At 39.6% G+C, this 23,048-nt stretch overlaps 1 protein-coding gene across 2 annotated transcripts in view; it reads left to right on the forward strand.

Moving 5' to 3' along the window:
• The window catches only part of atg7 (ATG7 autophagy related 7 homolog (S. cerevisiae)), a 139,792-nt gene that overhangs the window by 28,120 nt on the left and 88,624 nt on the right, over positions 1-23,048 (forward strand). For both annotated transcript variants that reach the window (XM_043707933.1, XM_043707932.1), the window contains exon 12: positions 22,204-22,398. In XM_043707933.1, coding sequence (XP_043563868.1) covers positions 22,204-22,398 — 195 coding nt within the window. The remainder of the gene's footprint in view (positions 1-22,203; positions 22,399-23,048) is intronic.

Consider the following 23,048-nt stretch of genomic DNA (forward strand, 5'->3'; position numbering starts at 1 on the left):
CAACATGACGGTTGGAGGAAGAGCGCCTCATCTTCCGCTTGGGAACCCTCCAACCACAAGGGATGAACTCAGATTTCTCCAGGTTCCTCATTTCCCCTCCCCCCACCTTGTCTCAGTCCCAACCCTCAAACTCAGCACCACCTTCCTAACCTGCAATCTTCTTCCTGACCTCTCCGCCCCCACCGCCACTCCGGCCTATCACCCACACATTAACCTCCTTCCACCTATCGCATTTCCAGTGCCCCTCCCCCGAGTCCCTCCTCCCTACCTTTTATCTTAGCCTGCTTGGCACACTCTCCTCATTCCTGAAGAAGGGCTCATGCCCGAAACGTCGATTCTCCTGCTCCTTGGATGCTGCCTGACCTGCTGCGCTTTTCCAGCTACACATTTTCAGCCATATTCAATTTGTTAGTCAACAATATTAGATCTGTTTGGTATGTTGCATAGAAATCTACCCATTCTTTCAGAAAGCAGTAGATCTCAACATCAGAAAAAGTGGTTGGTTTGATTTTATAAATCTCCTATTTCTTCCCAAAGTATACTTTCTGCAATTTTAGCTCGACTGTAAATTATTTACTATTTATTGAACAGTACTTGGAAACTCTGCACAGAATAAGTGATTACTTACTAAAAGAGTAGTGAAGAAACATGTATTAGACAATGGAAGTCTGTGCTTTATACATGTTTGATTTGTGACTGTGCAGTGAATCCCATTCTCCCACTGTTTCCACATATTTCTGCAGTCTTTCTTTTCATGGATATAACCAAATCTACATGGAATTTTATAGATGAAACAGTGTGGGAACATAACCATTTAGTCCCACTCCTCTATCTTCTCTTTTCATCCTATCTTTCTGTTTGCTTTTCTCTCATGTGTCCATTTAGTTTTGTTTTAGAAGCATCCAAGCTATTTGCCTCGACCACTTCCTGTGGTTGTGTGTACCACATTCAAACCACTGAGTAAATAAATACCCATTATTTCCCTATTGGGTTTATTGTTAGTTATTTGTACTTAGGACTTTCATTTATATACTCCCAAATGCCAAAGCATTCTCTCGACATCTAAGACACGAATTAACAATCTGACTATCACATCAGGCTACTTGAAATCTGTCTTGTAGAAAAGTGCTCAACCTATTCAATCTTTCCTGATAAATGTAATCTCTGGCACCATCCTCCTTACTCTCACTTTCTTCAGTACTTTTATTTTTTTTGTTGAGTTTATAGACTAGAACAGTGTGCATTACCATAGGTGCAACTTGATCTGGAATTCAAACAAGATGAAGGTAACTTTACCAAGTCTAAAATACTATTATTAAGTCTACCTCCACTATCTTCTCAGGCGTTGAACTCTAAATCTTTCTTCTAGTTCTTTCACCAGTCACTTCAGGTTTGTGTTCTCGGGTGAGTAACCTGCTGCCAGAATTTACTCGATCAAAATTCTTCATAGTTTTAAATGCCCACACCCTCCCCCATTCAGTGTCTCCTTAATCCCTCTGATTTAAGACGACTAACCTCAGCCTCTCCCATTGCTGCACGTACCCTCATCGCTTGTTAAATTGGAAGTGTCAGATTTCGCTTATTTGGTAACATTCTTACCTCCAAGTCAGAATGTCATGGGTGTGAAACTCACTCAGAGACTTGAATACAAATGTCTTGGCTAGCAGTACTTGCACCACTGGTTAATCTCTGCAACTTCTCAAAGGCTTTCCCAGACTGTGATGCCTAGAATTGGATGCTGTAATCCAACTAAGACCTCACTGAACTTATGTGCCTTGTCCCCGATTCACAAAAGTAAGATCCCGCACCACTTTTTAAACAACCTTATCAACCTGACTAAAGTTTTATGTATGTAAATCCAAGCTCCTTTGTATGTGCACCCCTTTTAAGACTGCCTCTTCATTCTTACACAAAAAATGCAACATTTCAAGCTTCTCTGCATTGCTCACTACATACTGTCAGCTGAAGACATTGAAAAGTGTCTTTTATGGATATGTTAAGGTTATTAATGCATATCAGAAAAGAGCATTACTATTAATACTGACTCTAGGGGGACAGCACAGTATAATCAATTCCTTTCTGTCTGTGAAACAGCTATTCATTATCAACCTCCGGATTCTGTCTCAGCCCATTTTGTATTCATGTTGTTACTAAATCTTTCATTGCATTGGCTTCAATTATGATTAGATTACTTAGTGTGGAAACAGGCTTTTCGGCCCAACAAGTCCACACCAACCCGCCGAAGCGCAACCCACCCATACCCCTACATTTACACCTTCACCTAACACTACGGGCAATTTAGCATGGCCATTTCACCTGACCTGCACATCCTTGTGACTTTGGGAGGAAACCGGAGCACCCGGAGGAAACCCACGCAGACACGGGGAGAATGTGCAAACTCGCAACAGTCAGTCGCCTGAGTCGGGAATTGAACCCGGGTCTCTGGCACTGTGAGGCAGCAGTGCTAACCACTGTGCCACCGCGCCAACTGTAAATTATGTTAACTAATCTAATATGTAACTTCATTAAATCATTTTAAAATGTCCATATTCACAACATCAGCTACACTAATCTCATCAACTATCTGTTATTTCATCAAACAACTAAATGTATTTGTCAGGTATCAGTTACCTCTAAAGAATCTGTACTGTTTGTCATTTCTGAGCCATTTATTTCTCAGTGATTAATGTTGGATCACAATCTAAGAGACCCCACACAATTAATGGTAGTTGACCAATCCGTAGTTATCACTGATGCCTCTTTGAGCTGTACTGAAAAAGGAATTAATCGTTTCAAACCCCCACTCCCATACCCAAGAAGGATTGAATGATTGTGACCAGAAACTCGGCTATTTCAAATAAAAGCAAAATACTGCGGATTCTGGAAATCTGAAATAAAGACAGAAAATGTTGGAGAAATTCAGCATGCCTGGCATCGTCAAGTTGTGAAGAAGATGGGACTTGTATGGGACTCAAACCTTTAATGCTTGTTTCTTGCCCCACAGATGGTGTCAGATCTGCTAAGTTTCTCCAACATTTTCTGTTTTTTCCTCTGCTATCTCCACAACTAGGATGTATCCTGGTGTGCTGAGAAAACTGTGGATCAGGTAACCACTTTTCAACCTATGTATTTCCTTTAATGCAGCTCTCGCTGTGACATTAGCAGTGGCCTCTTTGGGGATATAGTTACAAAGTATTGATTCAATACCTCCACTTCCGTAACAATACATTTATTTTATTGTTAAATTGCTTTCTTTAACTACCCTTTTCCTCTTTATATGTTCATCAAAGACCCTTTTCTGTTCCCCAGTAAACTTATCATACTGTCTTTCCTCCACCTCATATCCTTACTCAGTTCACCTCTCCAATGTCGGTATCTTCCATGATTATCTACTATATTTTGAATCTGAAATTTATCATAAGCCTCATTTTCCTGATTCATTTTAATCTTTGTATCTGTAGTCATCCAGAAAACCCTTTCTTTCTCCTTAATGGGTATGTGTGGAAGCATCGCTTCTTCAAAGGCCTCCCTTTGCTCATTGGTAGTTTTACTTTCTAATTCTCATTAATCCATCTGAGCCAGATGCTTTTCAATGTGTTGAAATTAGTCTGTTCCTCTTCTGTGTCATCACCTCTGATTTTCTGTTTCTGTCCTATTCAATAATTGCACCACACCTCATGCTGTTGTGCTCATTTTGTCAACTACTCTCCACTGAAATGTGCTTCTCTTGCACCATTTCTTTCCTTGTTAGATTGTCACCATATTAATCAAGAAAATTCCCCAGTATTTATTTCAGGATTCCTTTCCTTAACCACCATCATCACACCTTGCATTTCACAACTATTTCCCTCAGTTTATTAGGATAATTAAAGGTATTCATTATTAACATTATATTGATTTTATGGAATAAAAATCAATATTTTGTGTAGTGTTACCCTTACAATTTCTTCATGCTATCTGTAGGCAGAGCCAACTTGTTGATACATTAGTTGTCTATGACTTTACCTGTTTTATCACTTAATTAATTTACCTGGTGTCATCGAACTGTGCTGGGCAAGACTACACTATTGCATTACTTGGTTTCAGCCAATAGAGGGTAGTAACAAGCAGTGACAAATCTTCCACAGCTAGTAATCAAAATGTTTAATGCTTAAAGCATTTATTTCATGCGTGTTATCCATGAGTTTGTTAACCTGTAGCTTTTATTGTTGTGTGTTTGCAATTCCTTTTACGTTTTGGCACTGGTTAAAAAAAAAATTCTAACTGCTAAGATTCTAGTCAGAGAATCAACATAGGAGTACTAGACCATGTGTCTCTATCAATCATTGTGGTTCTGGCTGATCATCAGCATTAACTCCACTTTCAGAAGCATCTGCATATTTCTTTATTTCCTGAGAAGCCAAAATTCTGTCAAGCCCAACCGAAAATTTACTGTTATGGTCCAGGCCAGACCCCCTCACATCATTTCAAGAAAGTAACCCAAGCCCAACTTTGCTAGTTGTTTTAAGCGGGTGTCAAGTGGATATTCCAGGAGAGATGCCGCTGGTCAAACCTCTTAGTTTTAAATAAAACAGAATCTATTTACAAGATTACCGAACGAAACACAAACAAAAGAGAACAGAATAACTTAACCTATCTGAAAACCCAACAGTTTATCCCAACTTAATGATGACGTTCCAAATATTTGCAACAATCCCCATAAACACCCCTTGGCACAAAATGAAAAATCAGGTCCAGCAGCTTCCTTGCTAAACCCAAACCAAACCAGAGAAAAGCTGAGCTGGGAGAACTGCCACTCCCCTTTCATTGTACAACTGTTTTGTTTTAAACTTTCTGCCTCAGGCAAAAGACAGTTATCTGTTAGCTATAATCAAATTGGCTGAGAAACCCTTCAACCCCAGACCTTTCGGAGTTGCGTCTTTTACGACCTCTCTGGGCGGAGCAAAAATGCCAAGAGCAGCATTGTCCCAATACTCAATGGATCGCTGCAGCCTTCCAAAGATTTGTAACCCTTTGAGTGAAGACCTTTCTCCTCCTCATTGTCAAGTAATGAGCCCCTTCTCCTGAGAATCATTCCCCGTATTCCAGATTGCGCAGCTAGCAGAAACAATCTTCCAGATCGATTCTGTCTGTATAGTATCAGAAAAAGGATGAAGATATCTGCAACATTGCACGAGTAGCACTGAGACTTGTGCCAGAACTTGTCGCGTACCTAGCCAAACTGTACCATTACACCCACAACATTGGCATCTATTTGGCAATGTCAAATGTTGGCCATATATGTCTTTTGCCTAAAAGCAGGAAAAATCTAACATGGCTAATTATGCCCAATCAGTCTAATTTTAACCACCAGCTAAGTGATGAAAAGTGTTGTTGACAGCACTTAACAATAAACTGCACGCTGCTCAGTTTGGGTCCAAACATGGGCAAACGAACTGAACCCAACCAAGCATCTCAGCCCCAGGACATAACTGCAGGAGTTCCTCAGGGTGGTGTCTTCGGCCCAGACATCTTCACCTGGGTGGTACAGTGGTTCGCACTTGACCTCAGGGCATCAGTGACCCAGGTTCAGTTCCAGCCTTGGGTGGCTATCTGACTAGAATTTGCACATTCTCCCTGTGTCTGCGTGGATTTCTGTCAGGTACTCAAGTTTCCTCCGAAAGTCCGAAGATGAGCAAGTTAAGTGGACTGACTATGCTAAGTTGCAACCCTATGGTGTCCAGGGTTGCATAAGCTAGGTGGATTAGCCATGGTAGATTTGGGTTTACAGAGATAGGATGGGATGCTCATTGGAGGGTTGGTGTAGACTTGATGGGCTGAATAGCATCTATCTGTACTATTGGGATTCTATGATTCATGACTGGTCCTCACTGCCTCCAGGTGGGTTTGTTTGCTGATGTTTATGCAGTGTTCAGCACTAGACCATGCCCTGGATGTTCACCTAAAATGCCAGGGTATAGTAAGCTATGGATCAATGGGACTTCAACAGCTTCCTCATTTCCCCTTCCCCCACCTCATCCTAGGTTCAAACTTCCAGTCCCCTTGACTTGTCCGACCTGCCTAGCTTCTTTTCCACCTATCCACTCCACCCTCTCCTCCCTGACCTATCACCTTCATCTCCTCCCCCACTCACCCATTGTACTCTATGCTACTCTCTCCCCACCCCCACCCTCCCCTAGCTTATCTCTCCACGCTTCAGGCTCTCTGCCTTTATTCCTGACGAAGGGCTTTTGCCCGAAACGTCGATTTTGCTGAAGCTCCTCGGATGCTGCCTGAACTGCTGTGCTCTTCCAGCACCATTGATCCAGAATCTGGTTTCCAGCATCTGCAGTCATTGTTTTTACCATAGTAAGCTATGGACCAAGTGCGGATAAATCGAAATAGGGTAATTTGGTGTTTGTTGGTCAGTATAGACATGGTCTGCTGAAGTGCCTGATTCTGACATTCAAATGCAGCAAGTTATAGGCACAATTCAGGCTTGGGCTGATAAGTGGCAAATAGCATTCATACCACATAGTACTGAACAATAACCATCTCAAAGAAAGGATATGACCATCATTGACCTTCACTGAATTCCTGACCATTGGAATCCTAGGCACTGTCATTGACCAGGAACTGAACTGGACTATTCTTAAATTCCATGACCTGCTATTGTAGTCAACGTCAGGTATTGTCTACAGACAATAACTTTTTGGTTCTAACTTTAGTGCAAGTCAAGAGTAAGATTTTTGTCCTGACTCCTGATTACATAGCTATGTTAATACACCTCAGTGTGGCATGGCAAACTCTGCCTAAAATACTTTACCCACTGACCCAGAATGAATTCAATACAAATTCTAGGATGGAACTGAGAAGTTACAAAGGGAATGATTATATGACCGGGCAAAACAATGACAAATGGAGTTCAGTATGGAAAGATATAAAATCATCACTTTGGTTTTGAGTTAGGCACATCAGACTGATGATCAAGTCTGAGGAGGGGTTGTGATGGAGCAAAGGGGTTATGTGTGTATAATCTTCTTAAAAGCTATTACTCATACAAAGTATAATCAGAAAAAGCTAAAGCAAGGTTGGCCATTAGCTCATGGGCTTGGGATGCAGAACTACAGAATACGCAGTTGAAGTGATAATGGTCAGACCCCACCAGTGACTACTTAGTATCTTGAGACTTCTCCCCAGCCCTGACCACTTTGAAACAACTGATAGCAGCACCTCTGCTCCTATAATCCTCTTGCCCCCTGCAACAACCTGCTTCTACCTCCTCCCTTTCTCAGGGGGTCATAGAACTCAAATCAGCAAACACTTTTGCAATATTCTTCTGAATTGGCATGTCAGTCATTCAGGGAGAAAGTGAGCACTGCAGATGCGGGAAATCAGAGTCGAAGAGTATGGCGCTGGAAAAGCACAGCAAATCAGGCAGCATCCGAGGAGCAGGAGAATCCACACTTCAAGCATGTAGGTCATTCGGCTGAAATCTGTCAATTCTTTTTAAATGCTGTTTTGGTCTCCGCATTCAGTGATTTCTGCCTTTTTCTTTTAAAAGTTCAGAACTTCACAGAATTGTGAAACCAAAATTCATGTTCCTCCACTTGAGAACCTAACTTCTCAACTAATAATAATGTTGAATCTTCATACATTATACCCAATAGCATTTTGGCACTTGCTATTGCTGATGTGCACCTATACTGATACAATGAGCCAACCTCCTTTCTCACTAATGCCCTTATGGAATCCTTTATTATCAGGACTATTCCCACCTCCTTTTCCATGCTGCCCGTCAGTTGTCAAGAGAGCAGCTGACCAGCACCTCTTCTCAAGGGCAAATAGGGATGGACAATAACTGCTGGAATTCTTAATAATTTCTATATCAAGTGTGAATGAATTTTTTAAAAAAGGTGAGTCGTGCACTTTCTCAACTCTTCTTATCTGAAATTTCAGTGACAGTAATGGGGAGGAGTTAATTTCTTCTTCAAAGGAAGGTTAATGGAGGTAAAATGGAAAGAGAAATCCTAATCTGTTCTCATGCACATTAATTGTTGGCTGCAGAATACAATTGACCAAAGTACAAGATGCATTTAACAGTTTCCCTTCATTCTGGTGTGTAGCACAGAATCTAAAGGGGAAAAGTGCATTTGAGGAACAAATGTTCCATCCAAGTGATATTTTATACGTTAAGTCCATTGGCAGTTGATTATTTATATTACAGCATTGTTAATGGTATCTTTGGCAGTCAGCCACAGCTAGTGCAAACTGTCAGCTGGAAATTTTGAAGGTGTCCCTGTTGATTCTGGATTGTCTGTGCTAAACCTTCATTAACTATTTTAGTAACGTAGACAACTGTAGTCACTGAATAAAAATAAAAAGACATTGATTCAAAGGGACAAGAAGAGTTAATCAAGCAATTCTTTGTTAGTGAATAATTATTTTTCTATCTAACTAAAAGTTGTTTGAAGTCCAAGTACTTAGCATTGTAGAGGGCTGTTTTGCACTGTAGCTGTGCGTGTGTCATAGAGTCGAGAGTGTGGTACTGCAAATGCACAGTGGATCAGACAGCATCCAAGGAGCAGGAGAATCAACGTTTCGGGCAAAAGCCCTTCAGCCCTTCCTGATGAAGGGCTTTTGCCTGAAATGTCAATTTTCCTGCTCTTCGGATGCTGCCTGATCCACTGTGCTTTTGCAGCATCACACTCTCGACTCTAATCTACAGCATCTGCAGTTTTTTGTATATGTCATAGAGGCAAGTCCAAGGTAAAAAGACTGTATGAGATGAGCTAACCCATTAAAGCCATGTTTTAAATAATTGATTGACCCAATATTATTGATTTTTGTTTTAATACACACAGTGAAAAGTTTAAGAAATGGCTTTTCACCACTATCTCCATAATTGTGTTGCTACTTCATGAACTAAGTAGAAAATCCATTGAGAATTCATTTGCACTTGCAAAGGCTTGAAGTTTGTTTAGATAGTGTCACATTTGTGACACTAACACATTTAAGTTAATGGGTGATATGGTCTCAGTTTATTGGTGTTAGAGGGTAATTAGAAGATGATACTATTTCTTTGAATTCAGTAGCTGAAACTGTATTGACAGCTCTTCCTATTGTTCCTTTCCTCTGAGGTCATGCTGTAGCTCCGTTCAAGAAGGCCTGTTCTTGTTTTTTCCAAATGTGATGCTAAAACCTCTCTGTAACAAATGCAACTAATGTATGTTATGTCTTCTGAACAAGATGACAGGAGATTCCTGTATATATTCTTAAATTTCATTAAAGCTCCTTTGCAATTGTCATTTTGAGATTTGCCACACCTTGCAGGTGTATTACTTTGCTGCAACGTTTACAATTTTGTTTTATTTTAATTAATTCTCTCATTGCAGTAATCACAATTGTATGTACAGATTTTCCTTTGAAACATTTTGTGAAAGTTTGTGCAAGTTCTGAGGCATGCAAGTAGAGAGATTGGGCAGGTTTACATTTTGACAACTCAGGTTTAATCCTAAAGGCTTCCAGCTTAAATATTTCAGCCAGATATAGGATCAAACTTCCATTTTGTCCTAACAATATGTTCTGATCGCCAACATTAGGAGAATGTCTCTGCTGTATTAATCCCCAGTCCATCCTTCAATATTTGGACCAGTTCTGTGAATCGTGTTTGTGAGGTTCCCAAATTAGTCTAAAGTCTGAATAGTATCAAAAGTAATGGAATAGGATCGTGTAGATTTTTGATTTCAGTTAAAACATTTTATGTATGTATGATTTTGAATATTTTATCTGAATTTTGTCTCTCTGATGCAATAGGATGCATAAGCCATACTGTTGGCATGCTGTTAAATGAATTTAATATTCTAAGCATTCATATCTATTTTTGCATGCTTACATTTTGTCACAATTAGTTTCACCAGTTGCAACTTCAAGAATTTCTGCTGAATTTAAAATATTCAGTTTGGAACAGTTTTAGATGGGTATAGTTAGACCTACCTTACTTCTGAGAAATGTGGTCATGTTCGGACAATTTATTAATGAGCAGATATGTAGGATACCCATCACAAATTGTGAAAATCATTATCGATTAGATTTTTACAGACTTGCTCATTAAGTGCATAGCTAATTGGATAACATTTTAGCCATGAGATAATAGCATTGTATGTTGAGGAACTAATTGATACCGCAGATGTATCACACACATGCTGAGACCTTGGGAAGATTTTGTCTTTCTTGTGTTGTTTTGGTTGAACATATTGTGTTGTACAAAAAAGACCAGGGCTTTGAAGGATGAAGAAAAGTTGTTACCTTTTTAAAATGATAGGTTGAGCAGGATGCTACTTTAGCAACTAACCATTCAGTCACTGGAATGTAGCTTTTTGTCATATAAAGCGAGCATATGAATTAGGAGTAGCCATTCAGCCCTTCAAGCCTGTTGGCCATTTAATAAGACCATGGCTGATCTGATTGTAACCTCAACTCTATATCTCCCCCCCCTCCCCACCGCCGATTACAGTAACTTTTCACCCCCCCCTTAATTGCCAAGGTTTGCACCCTCTGAACAGTTGTACACTATGATGGAATTGTCAGGATAGAAGTATGGCTCCTGATTTCTGAAGGAACACGAATCAGAATCCCATCTCAGACATACAGAAATTTTATTATGGAAGAAGGAAAAACTAAGGCAATCTCTAAAAGATTGCCACTCTTTGGAAAACCTACGCTAACCGATTTTAGTCTTGGAAATGCCTGCAGGCCAGCCAGCTAAACTGTATTAGTTTTCAGTGGCAGCATTTATAATTATTTATACATGTACTGAAAAATGGTCACCTTTAGTAAACATCATTTGATTTTCAAAACAAAAAGGCAGTTAAATACTGAAGTCTATCCTTGCAGAATTGAATTTTTCAATTCTTTTTAGGTGCCTGTTGAAAATTATTGATCGGAATGTACACTTATTGACTGTGCTGCCAAACCTAGTTTGATTTGAGTCTCTCAGCTATAAAGGAATCTGCTAAGTAAAAGCAATAGGTGTTCTGGTCGTCCTAGAGTGTAGAAGTGAAATATTATTGCACATGATCGTGTAATGTCAAATTATCTGAGAGAGCTCCTTTTGATTTTTTGATTAGATTACTTAGTGTGGAAACAGGCCCTTCGGCCCAACAAGTCCACACCGTCCCTCTGAAGAGCAACCCACCCAGACCCATTCCCCTACATTTACCCCTTCACCTAACACTACGGACAATTTAGCATGGCTAATTCACCTAACCTGCACATTTTTGGACTGTGGGAGGAAACCGGAGCACCCGGAGGAAACCCACGCAGACACGTGGAGAATGTGCAAGCTCCACGCAGGCAGTTGCCTGAGGCAGGAATTGAACCCGGGTCTATGGCGCTGTGAGGCAGCAGTGCTAACCACTGTGCCACCGTGCCACCCATTTCAATTTTATCAAACTGATCACAAATTGCAACAATGCGGATGTTCTAATCTGTTTTTATTTTAGTTGACATGTGATGTAACAAGCATAGACAGCACAATATTTTAATATGCACTAAAAATTATTTCTGATATTCCCCTGTTAAGAAATCTCAAGTGTTTGAGTGACCATGGCTGATGGTTTACTAGAAGAGTTCTCTGTACATGTTCTGCAGATTCCATTTCTCACAGTAAAGATGCTTGATAGGCTGAGCATTTTTAATAACCAGTTTGGGTCTCAAAGATAGCTCCAAAAATCTAATTTATATATCATGGTAAGGATGTAAACAAATTTCAAGCCATCAAAATAGTTACAAGTTTCTCTGTTATAACTTAAGTAAATACTTGCAATAGGTTTCCTCTGCATTCTCTTGGGCCTGATAAGTGAGTTCTAGTCTTTTCAGAGTTTGCACTGTTTTCTCGGCCTATCATCTTGATGTTGCCCAGTCACGGTGTATATCTAAACTTCATTTCCAGCCTGTGATGATTTCCAGACTGCTATTTGGTACCTCACGACAACGTTTTGATCTTTTTTACCAGTGGAAAGTCAGAAGTTTTTCAGATTATTTTTATTTCTGAAATTGCCCCACCAAGAAAACCTGAACTGGTCCAAACTTACTCGCTTTGCGTGTGAAGTAGCTCAAATGTGGGGTTGGGAACAAAGAACCAAAAGCACCAGATAACAGACCCCAGCCCCTTTCCTAGGTAAATACCCTTTGTGCTAATAAGCTTGAGGGTCCGACATTGAATACTTCAGCAAAGAAGCCAGTGTTAAGACCCATGCAGAGACCCTGGGAGATATATAAAAGAACAGGATAAGAGAAGGAAACACTTATAAAGAGAGTGCTTGAGAAGAAGTGAAGAAAATAATTGGGTACATATCATGAATTATATATGCCACATGGAAAATTGTGTGACAGTTTTGCAAGGTGCGAATATAATAGATTGGGAAAGAGGTAAGGAAAGAGTAGTTGCATGATTTAATTCTTCTGTTGATGTAAAACCAGGGTCAGATTTGTTTGTGTGATGCACTGTTGTCTATGGGCATCCCAGACAATCTGATCCAGCATTTATTGTAGTCCCTAGTCCATTACACTGTGGGAGGTTTGAGAATAATTTCTATTATTTTCTAATTACGTGAGAAAACATTCTCATAATCCTTCCAGTTCAACATTCTAATTTCTCATGGCCTCACCTATTGCTATCTACGAAACCTCCTGCAGGCATTCTTAATGCAACAAAGCACCAAATAATTAAGCAAGCCTTTAATAATTGTCTGCTACTCTCAACAGGGCAATTTGAGCAGGATATTGCTGGCCAAATAGCAATGTGTTCGCAGTGCATGCTGTAATAAGATTTTGAAGAAGATTTGTAGCTCAGATTGTGGATCAGGTTGTAAATTTGCTTGCTGAGCTGGTAGATTTGTTCTCAGATATTTTGTCACCAAGCTAGGTAACATAATCACTGAGCCTCCGGTGAATTGCCGGTATTCAGCCCCGGTTGTTATTTATCTGTCTCGGTTTGTTGTGGTAGGTGATATCATTTCTGGCTCCATTTCTGAGAGGTTGGTCAATGGGGTCCAAATCTATGTTTATTAATGGAGCTCAAGTTTGAATGCCAGGCCTCTAGGAATTCCCATGCATGTCTGTCTTTAGGGGACACCGGCCCCTAAGCATCATGGTAGCCCACAAACCTACCACTATACTGAAACAGCTCCTGATAAATTTAAAGGACCCTGTATCAATAGAATGAACGTCTTATGCAAAATAACCTGCAAGGACTACAAGAAACATTACATTGGACAAACAGGCAGGAAACTAGCCACTAGGATGCATGAGCACCAACTAGCCACCAAAAGACATGACTAACTATCACTTCTATCCATACATAGACGAAGAGGGACACCAGTTCAACTGGGACATTACATCCATCCTGGGACAGGTTAAACAAAGACATGCACGGGAATTTCTCGAGGATAGATTTGGACCTCATTTACCAACCTCTCAGAAACATACATGGAAATGACATCACCCACCACAACAAACCGGGACAGACAAATAGCAAGCTGGATAGAACACCCACGCTTCACTGGAGGCTCACTGATGATGTTACCTAGCATGGTGACGAAACGTCTGAGAACAAATCAACCAGCTCAGCGAGCAAATTTACAACCTGACGCTGTCATAAATTGGCTAAGAAATTCAGAGCCTTGAAAGATTTGTCTTGTTGCACACATCCAGAATTTTCTGCCTCTGCACTGCTTGCTTCATTCCTCTCCCTGGTAGACAAGCAGGAAGCTGAGAGAACACAGCAAGCCAGGCAGCGTCAGCAGGTGGAGAAGTCAACGTTTATTACACCTGAAACATCAACTTAGAATCATAGAATCCCTACAATGTAGAAACAGGCCATTTTGGCCCAATGAGTCCACACCAACCTTCCAAAGAGTAACCCGCCCAAACCCATTCTCCTACCATGTTACTGTACATTTACCCCTGACTAATGCACGTAACCTACACATTTCTGAACGCTATGGGCAATTTAACTTGCCCACTTCACCTAACGTGCACATCTTTGGACTGTGGGAGGAAACACAGGCAGATTTGGGGAGAACGTGCAAGCTCCACACAGACAGTCGCCTGAGGCTGGAATCGAACCCGACTTCTCTATCCCCAATTCTGCCTGGCTTGATGTATTCTTCCAGCCTCCTGCATGTCTACCTTGGATTCCAACCTGCAGTGTTTTTGTTTCATTCCTCTCCCTGGCTACCCATTACTTTTAAGAATTTACTGAATATGTGCATAAACAATCTATTGGTTTTGCCTCTTAGGTTTGGGCTGGGATGTAGTAGGGTAAGCATCTCTCTAACAATATGGTGATTGTTAATGTTTTGTCAGTAAACCTCTCTAGCCCAGAAAGGGAACTATTTAAAATGTTCAATCTCATTTAGTTGTTAAAAATTTTGAAAATGTAATTTTTAAGGTTTATTTCTTTCTTTTTCTTTTGCTGCTTTTTCAATCTTGCTGTTCTTTGTCTCTTTATTTCTCTTTCTGTATCTGACTGATTCTAACCGATCCACTCGAAGGCACTCTCCTTCTACTTTGTTCATTTTTGTTTTCTTCGATCCTTCAAACGCATATGAGGAAGAGATATGCAGCTGATCCTAGCATTTCCTGAGGTCCTACGCGCACCCACGTTATTTGCTTGTCCAGCAAGTTGGGGCAGGAGCAGATGTTAAATTGAAGGATGCAAGAGTAAATCCAGTGCAAAGTGCTCTTGTCTTGTGTCGCTAGAACATGTGTTAACTTTAAGTACAAACTAGGTTGTTGTGTAGCCAAAACTTGAATGTAAAAATTTATTACTATGTTTTGCAGACTAGGTGTAAAAGACACATAGAATAAAGTATAAAGTACACATTGCTGTTGTGTCTAATCAAGAGGTTTTAGATATCCTCCTGCTTTATGTCGCTGCAAATATAGAATCGTGGGCCTATTGCATTTGTTATTTCTGGAAGACATTATGATGTATATGCAGAAGTAGACCATTCAGCTCATTAATCCACAACTCTATTTTTCTGCCTTTACCTTTTAATGCTTGATATATTTGCTAGTCCTTTCTGCCATCTCCTCTCCATATCAATTTCTTCTCCTTCATGTCATGGATACGCTCCAATACTCAAGATGGGGACTTTTCCAACACTCTTGGTCACACTATTAACTTTCCTTTCCACCAGAAATCTCCAGCCAGTTCTCGCTGCCTTGCATGTCTCCTTCTTCAAAAGAAGACCACTTCTTTCTCCCGAGGCTTTTTCCCCTTGCCTTGATATCCTTTATTGAGTTGCTGTCCTTTGTTCCTATTATTTTTGCATGTCTTATTCTTAAGTTTTCAAATGGGCATTTGCTGCTGAAATTTGAAATTTGTATTTGTTTAATTTAATTGTTAAATTTCTTTTAGAAAACGTTTTATTGTTTAAGGTTAATAATTATGCATAATTAAATACATTTGTGTTCCAGAAATCAATGGGCATATGTCCAAACACACCTGCAATTTTTCATCATAAAATAGTTTTCATGTCAAGTATCGAACACACTGATTCCTAAATGGATTTTTGATTACCTGTAGTATAACTTACATCTCCTGATTGGTGATCTTTCCTTTCAGATAGAGATCCAGTTCTGAGGTTTTTTTTTTGTATTGTTCATCAAAGAGAGATGTGACTACAAAGGATTATTACAAGCTCATAATTAGTCTCCTATATCTTTAGTCTATCTTTTTATAGATTAGATTAGATTACTTACAGTGTGAAACAGGCCCTTCGGCCCAACAAGTCCACACTGACTCTCCGAAGCGCAACCCACCCAGACCCATTCCCCTACATTTACCCCTTCACCTAACACTACGGGCAAGTTAGCATGGCCAGTTCACCTAACCTGCTCAATTTTGGACTGTGGGAGGAAACCTGAGCACCTGGAGGAAACCACACAGACACAGGGAGAATGTGCAAACTCCACACAGACAGTTGCCTGAGGCAGGAATTGAACCTGTGTCTCTGGCGCTGTGAGGCAGTGCTAACCACTGTGCCACCATGCCGCCCAGGTAGGATAAATTGATTGGTGATTATTATGCTTTATGATAATTCACTTCTTTATGAGCTCATTAATTTACCTATTTGGCAGTTTTATTTGCATGACCAATAGCACGAGACAACATTCAAGCTATTTCTTACAAATATTCCAACCTAGATTCTAGGGCATCGGGACAGGTTCTTCGAGCAGGCGGCCATTCTTTAAAATACTTGTGGGGCATAGGTGTCGCTAGCTTGGCAAGCATTTTATTGCCTGTATCTAGTTGCCCTTGAGAAGATGATAAGCTGCCTTCTCGAACAGCTGCAATCCAGGCCCAATAAGCAAACTAATAAGGTTTTTCTCTTCCATTGAAACCGAGGGTTCAGTATCAGTTTTTTGCAGGCGCAAGTTCTTTCAGCACTTGTAGGAACATGGAAGATCGAAACAGATGCAGGTCTTTTTGCTGTACAATCCTCATATCCTTTTATTCTCAAACTAAGTAGCAGACAATTTTGAGCTTGTCCCCTAGTTCTGTCTCCTACTGTCCCAACCAAAGGCAGTGCCCTTTCTGCATCTCCCCTGTTGAGCACTGTGGAAATGTTGTGTTTCATTTTGTATAAGATAGTAGAACAAATTCAACTGTACATGGGTGGTAGTGGGAGTATTCATTGTTTGCTGCTATTTCCAAAAATGTTTCCGTTTCCTCACACTGTAATGCTCACTTTGGTACAAAACCTTACCAGTAAATATAAATTAAAATACTTATTTGGAGGGATGCACTGCAGGTTTGACTCAGCAGCTATATGAAGTTAAGATAGATAGATCAGTGAGGCAACCAAGATCCTGTAAACGCTCTGGCTGATCACTGGGCCCCTGGACTGTAAAGTTGAACACTTATTCTTTATTTTTTTAATTTTCTGCTTCAGTGTTCTACGTTTTGGCTTACGTTTTAGAGAGTGATGAATACTATACAACACTTTTCACTGCATTTTGTAACAAACTAAATGTGACAATAAATAAATAGTATTTCCAGCAACCTTTAAGACTGGCAATGTGTGTAAAATATCAAAGCGGGGTGGGTGCTGGTTCCAGTAGAACAGGGCCGTTGTGCCTTTTAAAGGACTCAAATAAGATACATTAAAAGAACATGCAACACACACAAAACCAAACCAGACGACTACTAGCTCATGTGTTCTGATATTGGATTGGTACTACTGATCAGTTTATTTAAGATTACAAAAACAACCTTTGCTTCATTTATTCATCTCAAACGTGGAAGTAGCAGATGCAGTGAAGAGGAAGAAGGGATTTTGCAAGCAGTTGTTTGGCAGTAGTGCATTCTTTGAGCCATTTTAATTTGATTTGATTTATTTCTTGACCCAAGTATTTGTTACGAATACAGTGAAAAGTGTTGTTTGGTGTCGGCACTCTCTGCTGCCATTTCAAAACACCGAAAGTAAACAAACCCAAACACACAATATCGAGCCAGAAAAATAAAACACTAAAATTAAAATATGTTAATAAGCAGCAAGGAAATGTATTCTAAAACTAAAATTATTAGTCTTAGAATAAAACATGAGAGGAGAAGTAGGTTTCGACCCATCTAATCTGCTCCACGATTCAATAATGTCATGGCTAAACTGACGATGCTGAACTCCACTTTACTGGTTTATGCCCATAGTCCTTGGTTGCCTCACTGATCTATCTATCTTAACTTTGAATACACTTAAGAACCCAACTTTGACATCTCTCTGTACTAAAGAATCCCACAGATTCACCACTATCAGAAGAAATTCCTCCTCTGTTCTGTTTTAAATAGGTGACCCCTAACTTTGAGATTATGCCTTCTGGACCTTGACTCTTCTGTAAAAGGAAGCAACCACTCCACATCTATCCTGTCAAATCTCCTAAAAATCTTACATGTTTCAATAAGGTCTCCCTCATTCTTTTAAACTCCAATGAATAGAAGTATAACCTATTCAATTTCTTATAAGATCCTAGCCCCTCTGGACTGCATCCTATGCCAGATACAGGACCAAGATTGTTCACAAGATTCACGCTATCATCTAACTATTGTTTGGATAGTTTTACCAAGACCTCACTATTTTCGCACTCCATTTGCTTGGAAACGAAGGCCAACTGTCCAATTACCTTCCCTATTCCCTGTTGAACTTGGATGTCAGCTTTTTGTGAATCATGCACAAAGATCCCCAATTACCTCTCTGCTGTAACCTTTTTGCAACCTTTCTCCATTTAATTAATATTCAGCTCTTCTGTTCTTCCTGCTAGACGTACATAATGTCACATTTTCCTACGTATTCTATCACGTTTTGCCCTTTCACTCAACCTGTCTGTATCCCTCTGCAGATTGTTTGTGTCATCCATACCATTTGCCTACCCACTATTTGTTCTGTCATCTACCGACTTCGCAATAGTATATTCAATTCAGTCATCAATATAAATTATAAATAGAATCTCTACAGTGTGGAATCAGACCATTTGGCTCAACATGTCCGCACCGATCATCCGAGTATCCCATTCAGACCCATTCCCCTACTGTTACTTTACATTTCCTCTGACTAAAGCACCTAACCTATACATTGGCAATTTAGCATGGCCAATTCACCTAACCAGCACATCTTTAGAATGTTGGAGGAAACCGGAGTACCCAGAGGAAACCACGCAGACACAAGGAGAACATGCAAACCCCAGACAAACAGTCACCCGAGGCTGGAATTGAACCTGGGTCCCTGGTGCAGTGAGGCAGCAGTGCTAACCACTGAACCACTGTGTCACAAATAATTGTGGCCTTAGCACAGATCCCTGTGGCGCTCTACTAGTTGCATGTTGCCACCCTGAAAATGCCCCATATAAGTCAACAGTCTTTCTCTCATTAGTTAGCTAATCCTCTATCCATGCTAATATACTACCTCCAACACCCTGGGCTCTTAATAAGTGACCAGGAGAAAGTGAGGACTGCAGATGATGGAGATCAGAGTCGAAAAGTGTGGCGCTAGAAAAGCACAGCAGGTCAGGCGGCATCCGAGGAGCAGGAGACTCTACGTTTTGGGCATAAGCCCTTCTTCAGGAATGTGAGAGTCATTCCTGATGAAGGGCTTATGCCCGAAATGTCAATTCTCCTACGCCTCGGATGCTGCCTGACCTGCTGTGATTTTCTAGCGCCACACTTTTTGACTTAAGTGGCCTTATCTAATATCTTTTTGGAAATTCAAGTATGTTACACCTACAGGTTCCACTCTAACTATCCTGCCTGTTACTTCCTCAAAGAACTTGAATGAATTTGTCAAGAATGACTTTCTCTTTATGAAGCTATGCTGACTTTGCTTGATTATATTGTACACTTCTAAATGCTCTACCATCAGATCATTGTAAATTACTATGTAATTTTCCAGTGTTATGCTAACTGACCTATAATTGCTGTTTCTTTTTATTTGTCTCCCTTTTTGAATAAGGTATTACATTTGTACTGGGATTTTTTTTGCTATGAGTCATAAATTATATTTTTACATATCTATTATTGTTTCTCAACTGTCTTCTGCTAAACGCCTTTCCCAGTCCACTCTAGCTCATTCTCTGCTCTAATTGCTATGTAACTATTCTTATTTAAGTTTAGCATTGTTTCTGACCCAAGTTACCAAAATAAGAACACAATTTCCGTTTCTTTTCCACTGAATACGTTACTATACCCACACCCATTATTACTTGCTCAATTTGAGAAACTTGTTGCTGTGAGCATTAAGAAAGTAAGGACCTAACCCTTCCAGCGTTGTTGGTGAGCCTTACCTCTGGTCTGTATTGGCAGATATTGACACTGATGTACTAAAACATAGCTTAAATGTAATTCATTCTCTTTTTATATCTTTATGCTGTATATGCTCAAGTAGTAAAACAGAACTGTCTTTTATTTATCTTAATAAGCTGAAAATGCTGTTGACATTATGAAATTGAAAATTTGTTTCAAATATATGTTAAAAATATATATTTTTGCTGGTATTGCTTAAATATATGCAATGCCAAACAGAGGTTGGACCTGTGTTGAATTCTTCCGTACTGGCAAAGTGGTTATGGCCAATATTCTGTAGAGGAATTTGGACTCCTGCTACGATTCAACCAACTTAGTGCAAATTTTGCACCGATATAGAGATGGCATAACAACATAAAGCTAATAACAGTCCCAATAATTTCCTGTCTCCTTGGTTAACCACATATTGTTAAATTTTGGTTAGTATTTCACCACTGGCTAGCTGTAGAATCTTGTTTCGGTTCCAAAGTGCACACATCAAGAACTCTGAATGGAATTGAGTGTTTTTTAATACAGTTGTTTTTTTTGATAATTCTGAATTATGATGTTTACTTCTGAAACAAATACCTAACACACTTTTCAGGAAAATAAACAATACTTTCCGGTAATAACACAGAGTCAACTGGAAGTATAAAAGCATTGTGAAATCGGTGTTATTGATTTGCAAAGCACTTGTTTAGTTACCATATGTACTTTATAGTGTTCATTCCTGGTGAGTAAGAATTCCTGCCTTGTGTATCTGTTCTGCATTTCCTATAGCAATCTGACTCTTTTTATAGCACTGGCAGAGAACTCTGCTTTAATGTATTTCTGTATAATGTATTCGTAATGTGTTGATCGTCTGAAAAGAATGAAAAAATATATAAATAGCTTAATTTATTTTGTAACACGCGATCTTCATTTTGTTGCATGCCAATACAGTTTATTACCTGCATTTGACATTTCATTTTGAAAGTAGTGGAATAGCAACTTACAATATTATAACATAGTTGTATCACAGTGTAATGGTTCAAATTGTATCAAGGTATTAAAGCATTGAACTGCTACAAATTGTTTATGTTACATTGAAACAATGAAGTGATGGATTGATTACGCAAAATTCATACTAAAACTGATGCTTATTTTAAAAGCTGAGTTTAATTTAAAGTTTGTCTATTGTAAGAAAAAGCTTTCACCAGACAACTGGCTTGAGTTGGCATGAAAATTGAAGATGGGAGTTGACCCTGGTTCCTGTTAACTACTAGCTTTTGACAAATCTTTGCTGGATAAGTAGGATGGGAGCGCTTGTATTTTTCAAATACTATTCACAACTGCAGGATGTCCCAAAATGGGGCAATGAGTTGATTTAAAGCATAGTCACTGTTATCTTCTGGCAAATGAGATGGTGGCGAGATAAGTGATAGCTTAAATTATTTTGAGGTGTGTTGACTTTGAGGTAACTTAGTCAGGGCAAGAGGAGCTCCCTTTAGTTTCTTCAGACTGTAATGCCATGGAATATTTTGTGTCCACCTAAACTGGTAGGTTTGAACAGGTTTGGTTCACAATCTCGTCAAAAGTACAACAATTACCTCAGTATTATACTGATGAGTCAGCCCTAGGGTGGATTTTGATCAACCAACCTTCTGACTGGATGTAAGGGTGTTACTGTCAGGCCTCAATAGTATGTTCTATTTGATAACTGGGCTTAGACGTTAACAATGGCTACTTGCTATGCTGCACTGAAGGCTGTATCCAAAACTATCTCAATCCCCCAATAAATGAATGCACTTCTCCACATCGAGGATGTGGTAAAATTTTTTGATTGCAGGAAGAGTAGAGATTTCTCTGAATATTTTAACCAAAATGTGATGAACAGATCATTTCAATTGCTGTTGTGAGATCTTCATTTGATTGCCATGTTTGCCTCCAAAACCGCATCTACACATCAAAATAAATTAATTTGGGTATGTTGAGACTTCCCTGAGCATGTGAATGGTGTTATATAAAAGTGCAATATCTTTCTAATTATTGAAAGTTTTCCACAGTTCACAGGTTTCCCATTCACAATCCTTCCTTCCTGTTGTGACTTTGGTTTTGTCTTCTGTCCATCCTTACTGGTATGAAGTGTTGTATCAAATTTCAAAGTTTCTATTTGTCAATGATGGATTTGTAGATTCTGGAAACAAAGTAGTTTTGTGGAGTTAGTCCCTGGATTTTTTTCCCCCAACTTCAATGTCATTTAATATGTCAATGACATAATTCGCATATATTAACTTCCATGAGCAAAACCAAGGGCAATTTATATTATTATAGATCATAATAATATACAGCTATTCTGCAATTTGTTGTAAGTGTGTCTCACTGTGGACTTTTCATTATTGCAGAAAGTGGAAGGTTTTAACCTAAGCATACCGATGCCAGGTCACCCGGTGAATTTTTCTGCAGTGACGATGCAACAGGCTCAGAAAGATGTTGAACAGCTGGAGAAACTCATTTGCTCACATGATGTCATTTTCCTGCTAATGGACACACGGGAGAGTCGCTGGCTTCCCACAGTCATTGCAGCCAGTCAACGAAAGGTACAATATCATTAGCACCTCAATTTACTACCTGTCAACAGTGGCTCAGTGGCTAAATTCTGTTGATGTAGAAAGAATTGGTGACGAAAAACTGGAAGTAAATCCTTTAGTTTAGGATATATTTCCCCTTTTTGAGTGACCAGTTTTCTTCTCACTTACAAGTTTAAAAATGGAAAAATATATACACCGGATAACAAAAATGCCACACACTTGAACCATGTTTTTACTGTTCCATTTGTCCTGAAGTTAATGATCTGGGGCATGGTACCACAGTTTTGCCTTGCTTATTTGAAGACTCCATTTTCCATGTTTAAATCAAAGCGTTTTGTATTGTCAGGCTGATCAACTACAGGGATGGTATCAAGGCCAATGTTTATTCCATTTACTTTTGAACAATGACTTTGCAAAGGTCTTGGGAGTAACAGTGCTCCTGTGTCTTTGCTGGTGTTGCCCTCAGTGGGAAGCAGCTGCTATCAAAGTAACCCTGATGAGTTGCTATAGTGGATTTAGTGCATTTTGGAGTTGATATGTACTGCTCCCATTGTGCTCCAACTATTCAGAGAATGGATAATGACTGCAGGAGACAGGGACACTGACCAATTGAACTATCCTGGATGGTGTCAAACCTCTAGCTGTTGCTGCAGTACCCA

This window comes from Chiloscyllium plagiosum, chromosome 18 (assembly GCF_004010195.1).
Source record: "Chiloscyllium plagiosum isolate BGI_BamShark_2017 chromosome 18, ASM401019v2, whole genome shotgun sequence".
NCBI lineage: Eukaryota > Metazoa > Chordata > Chondrichthyes > Orectolobiformes > Hemiscylliidae > Chiloscyllium > Chiloscyllium plagiosum.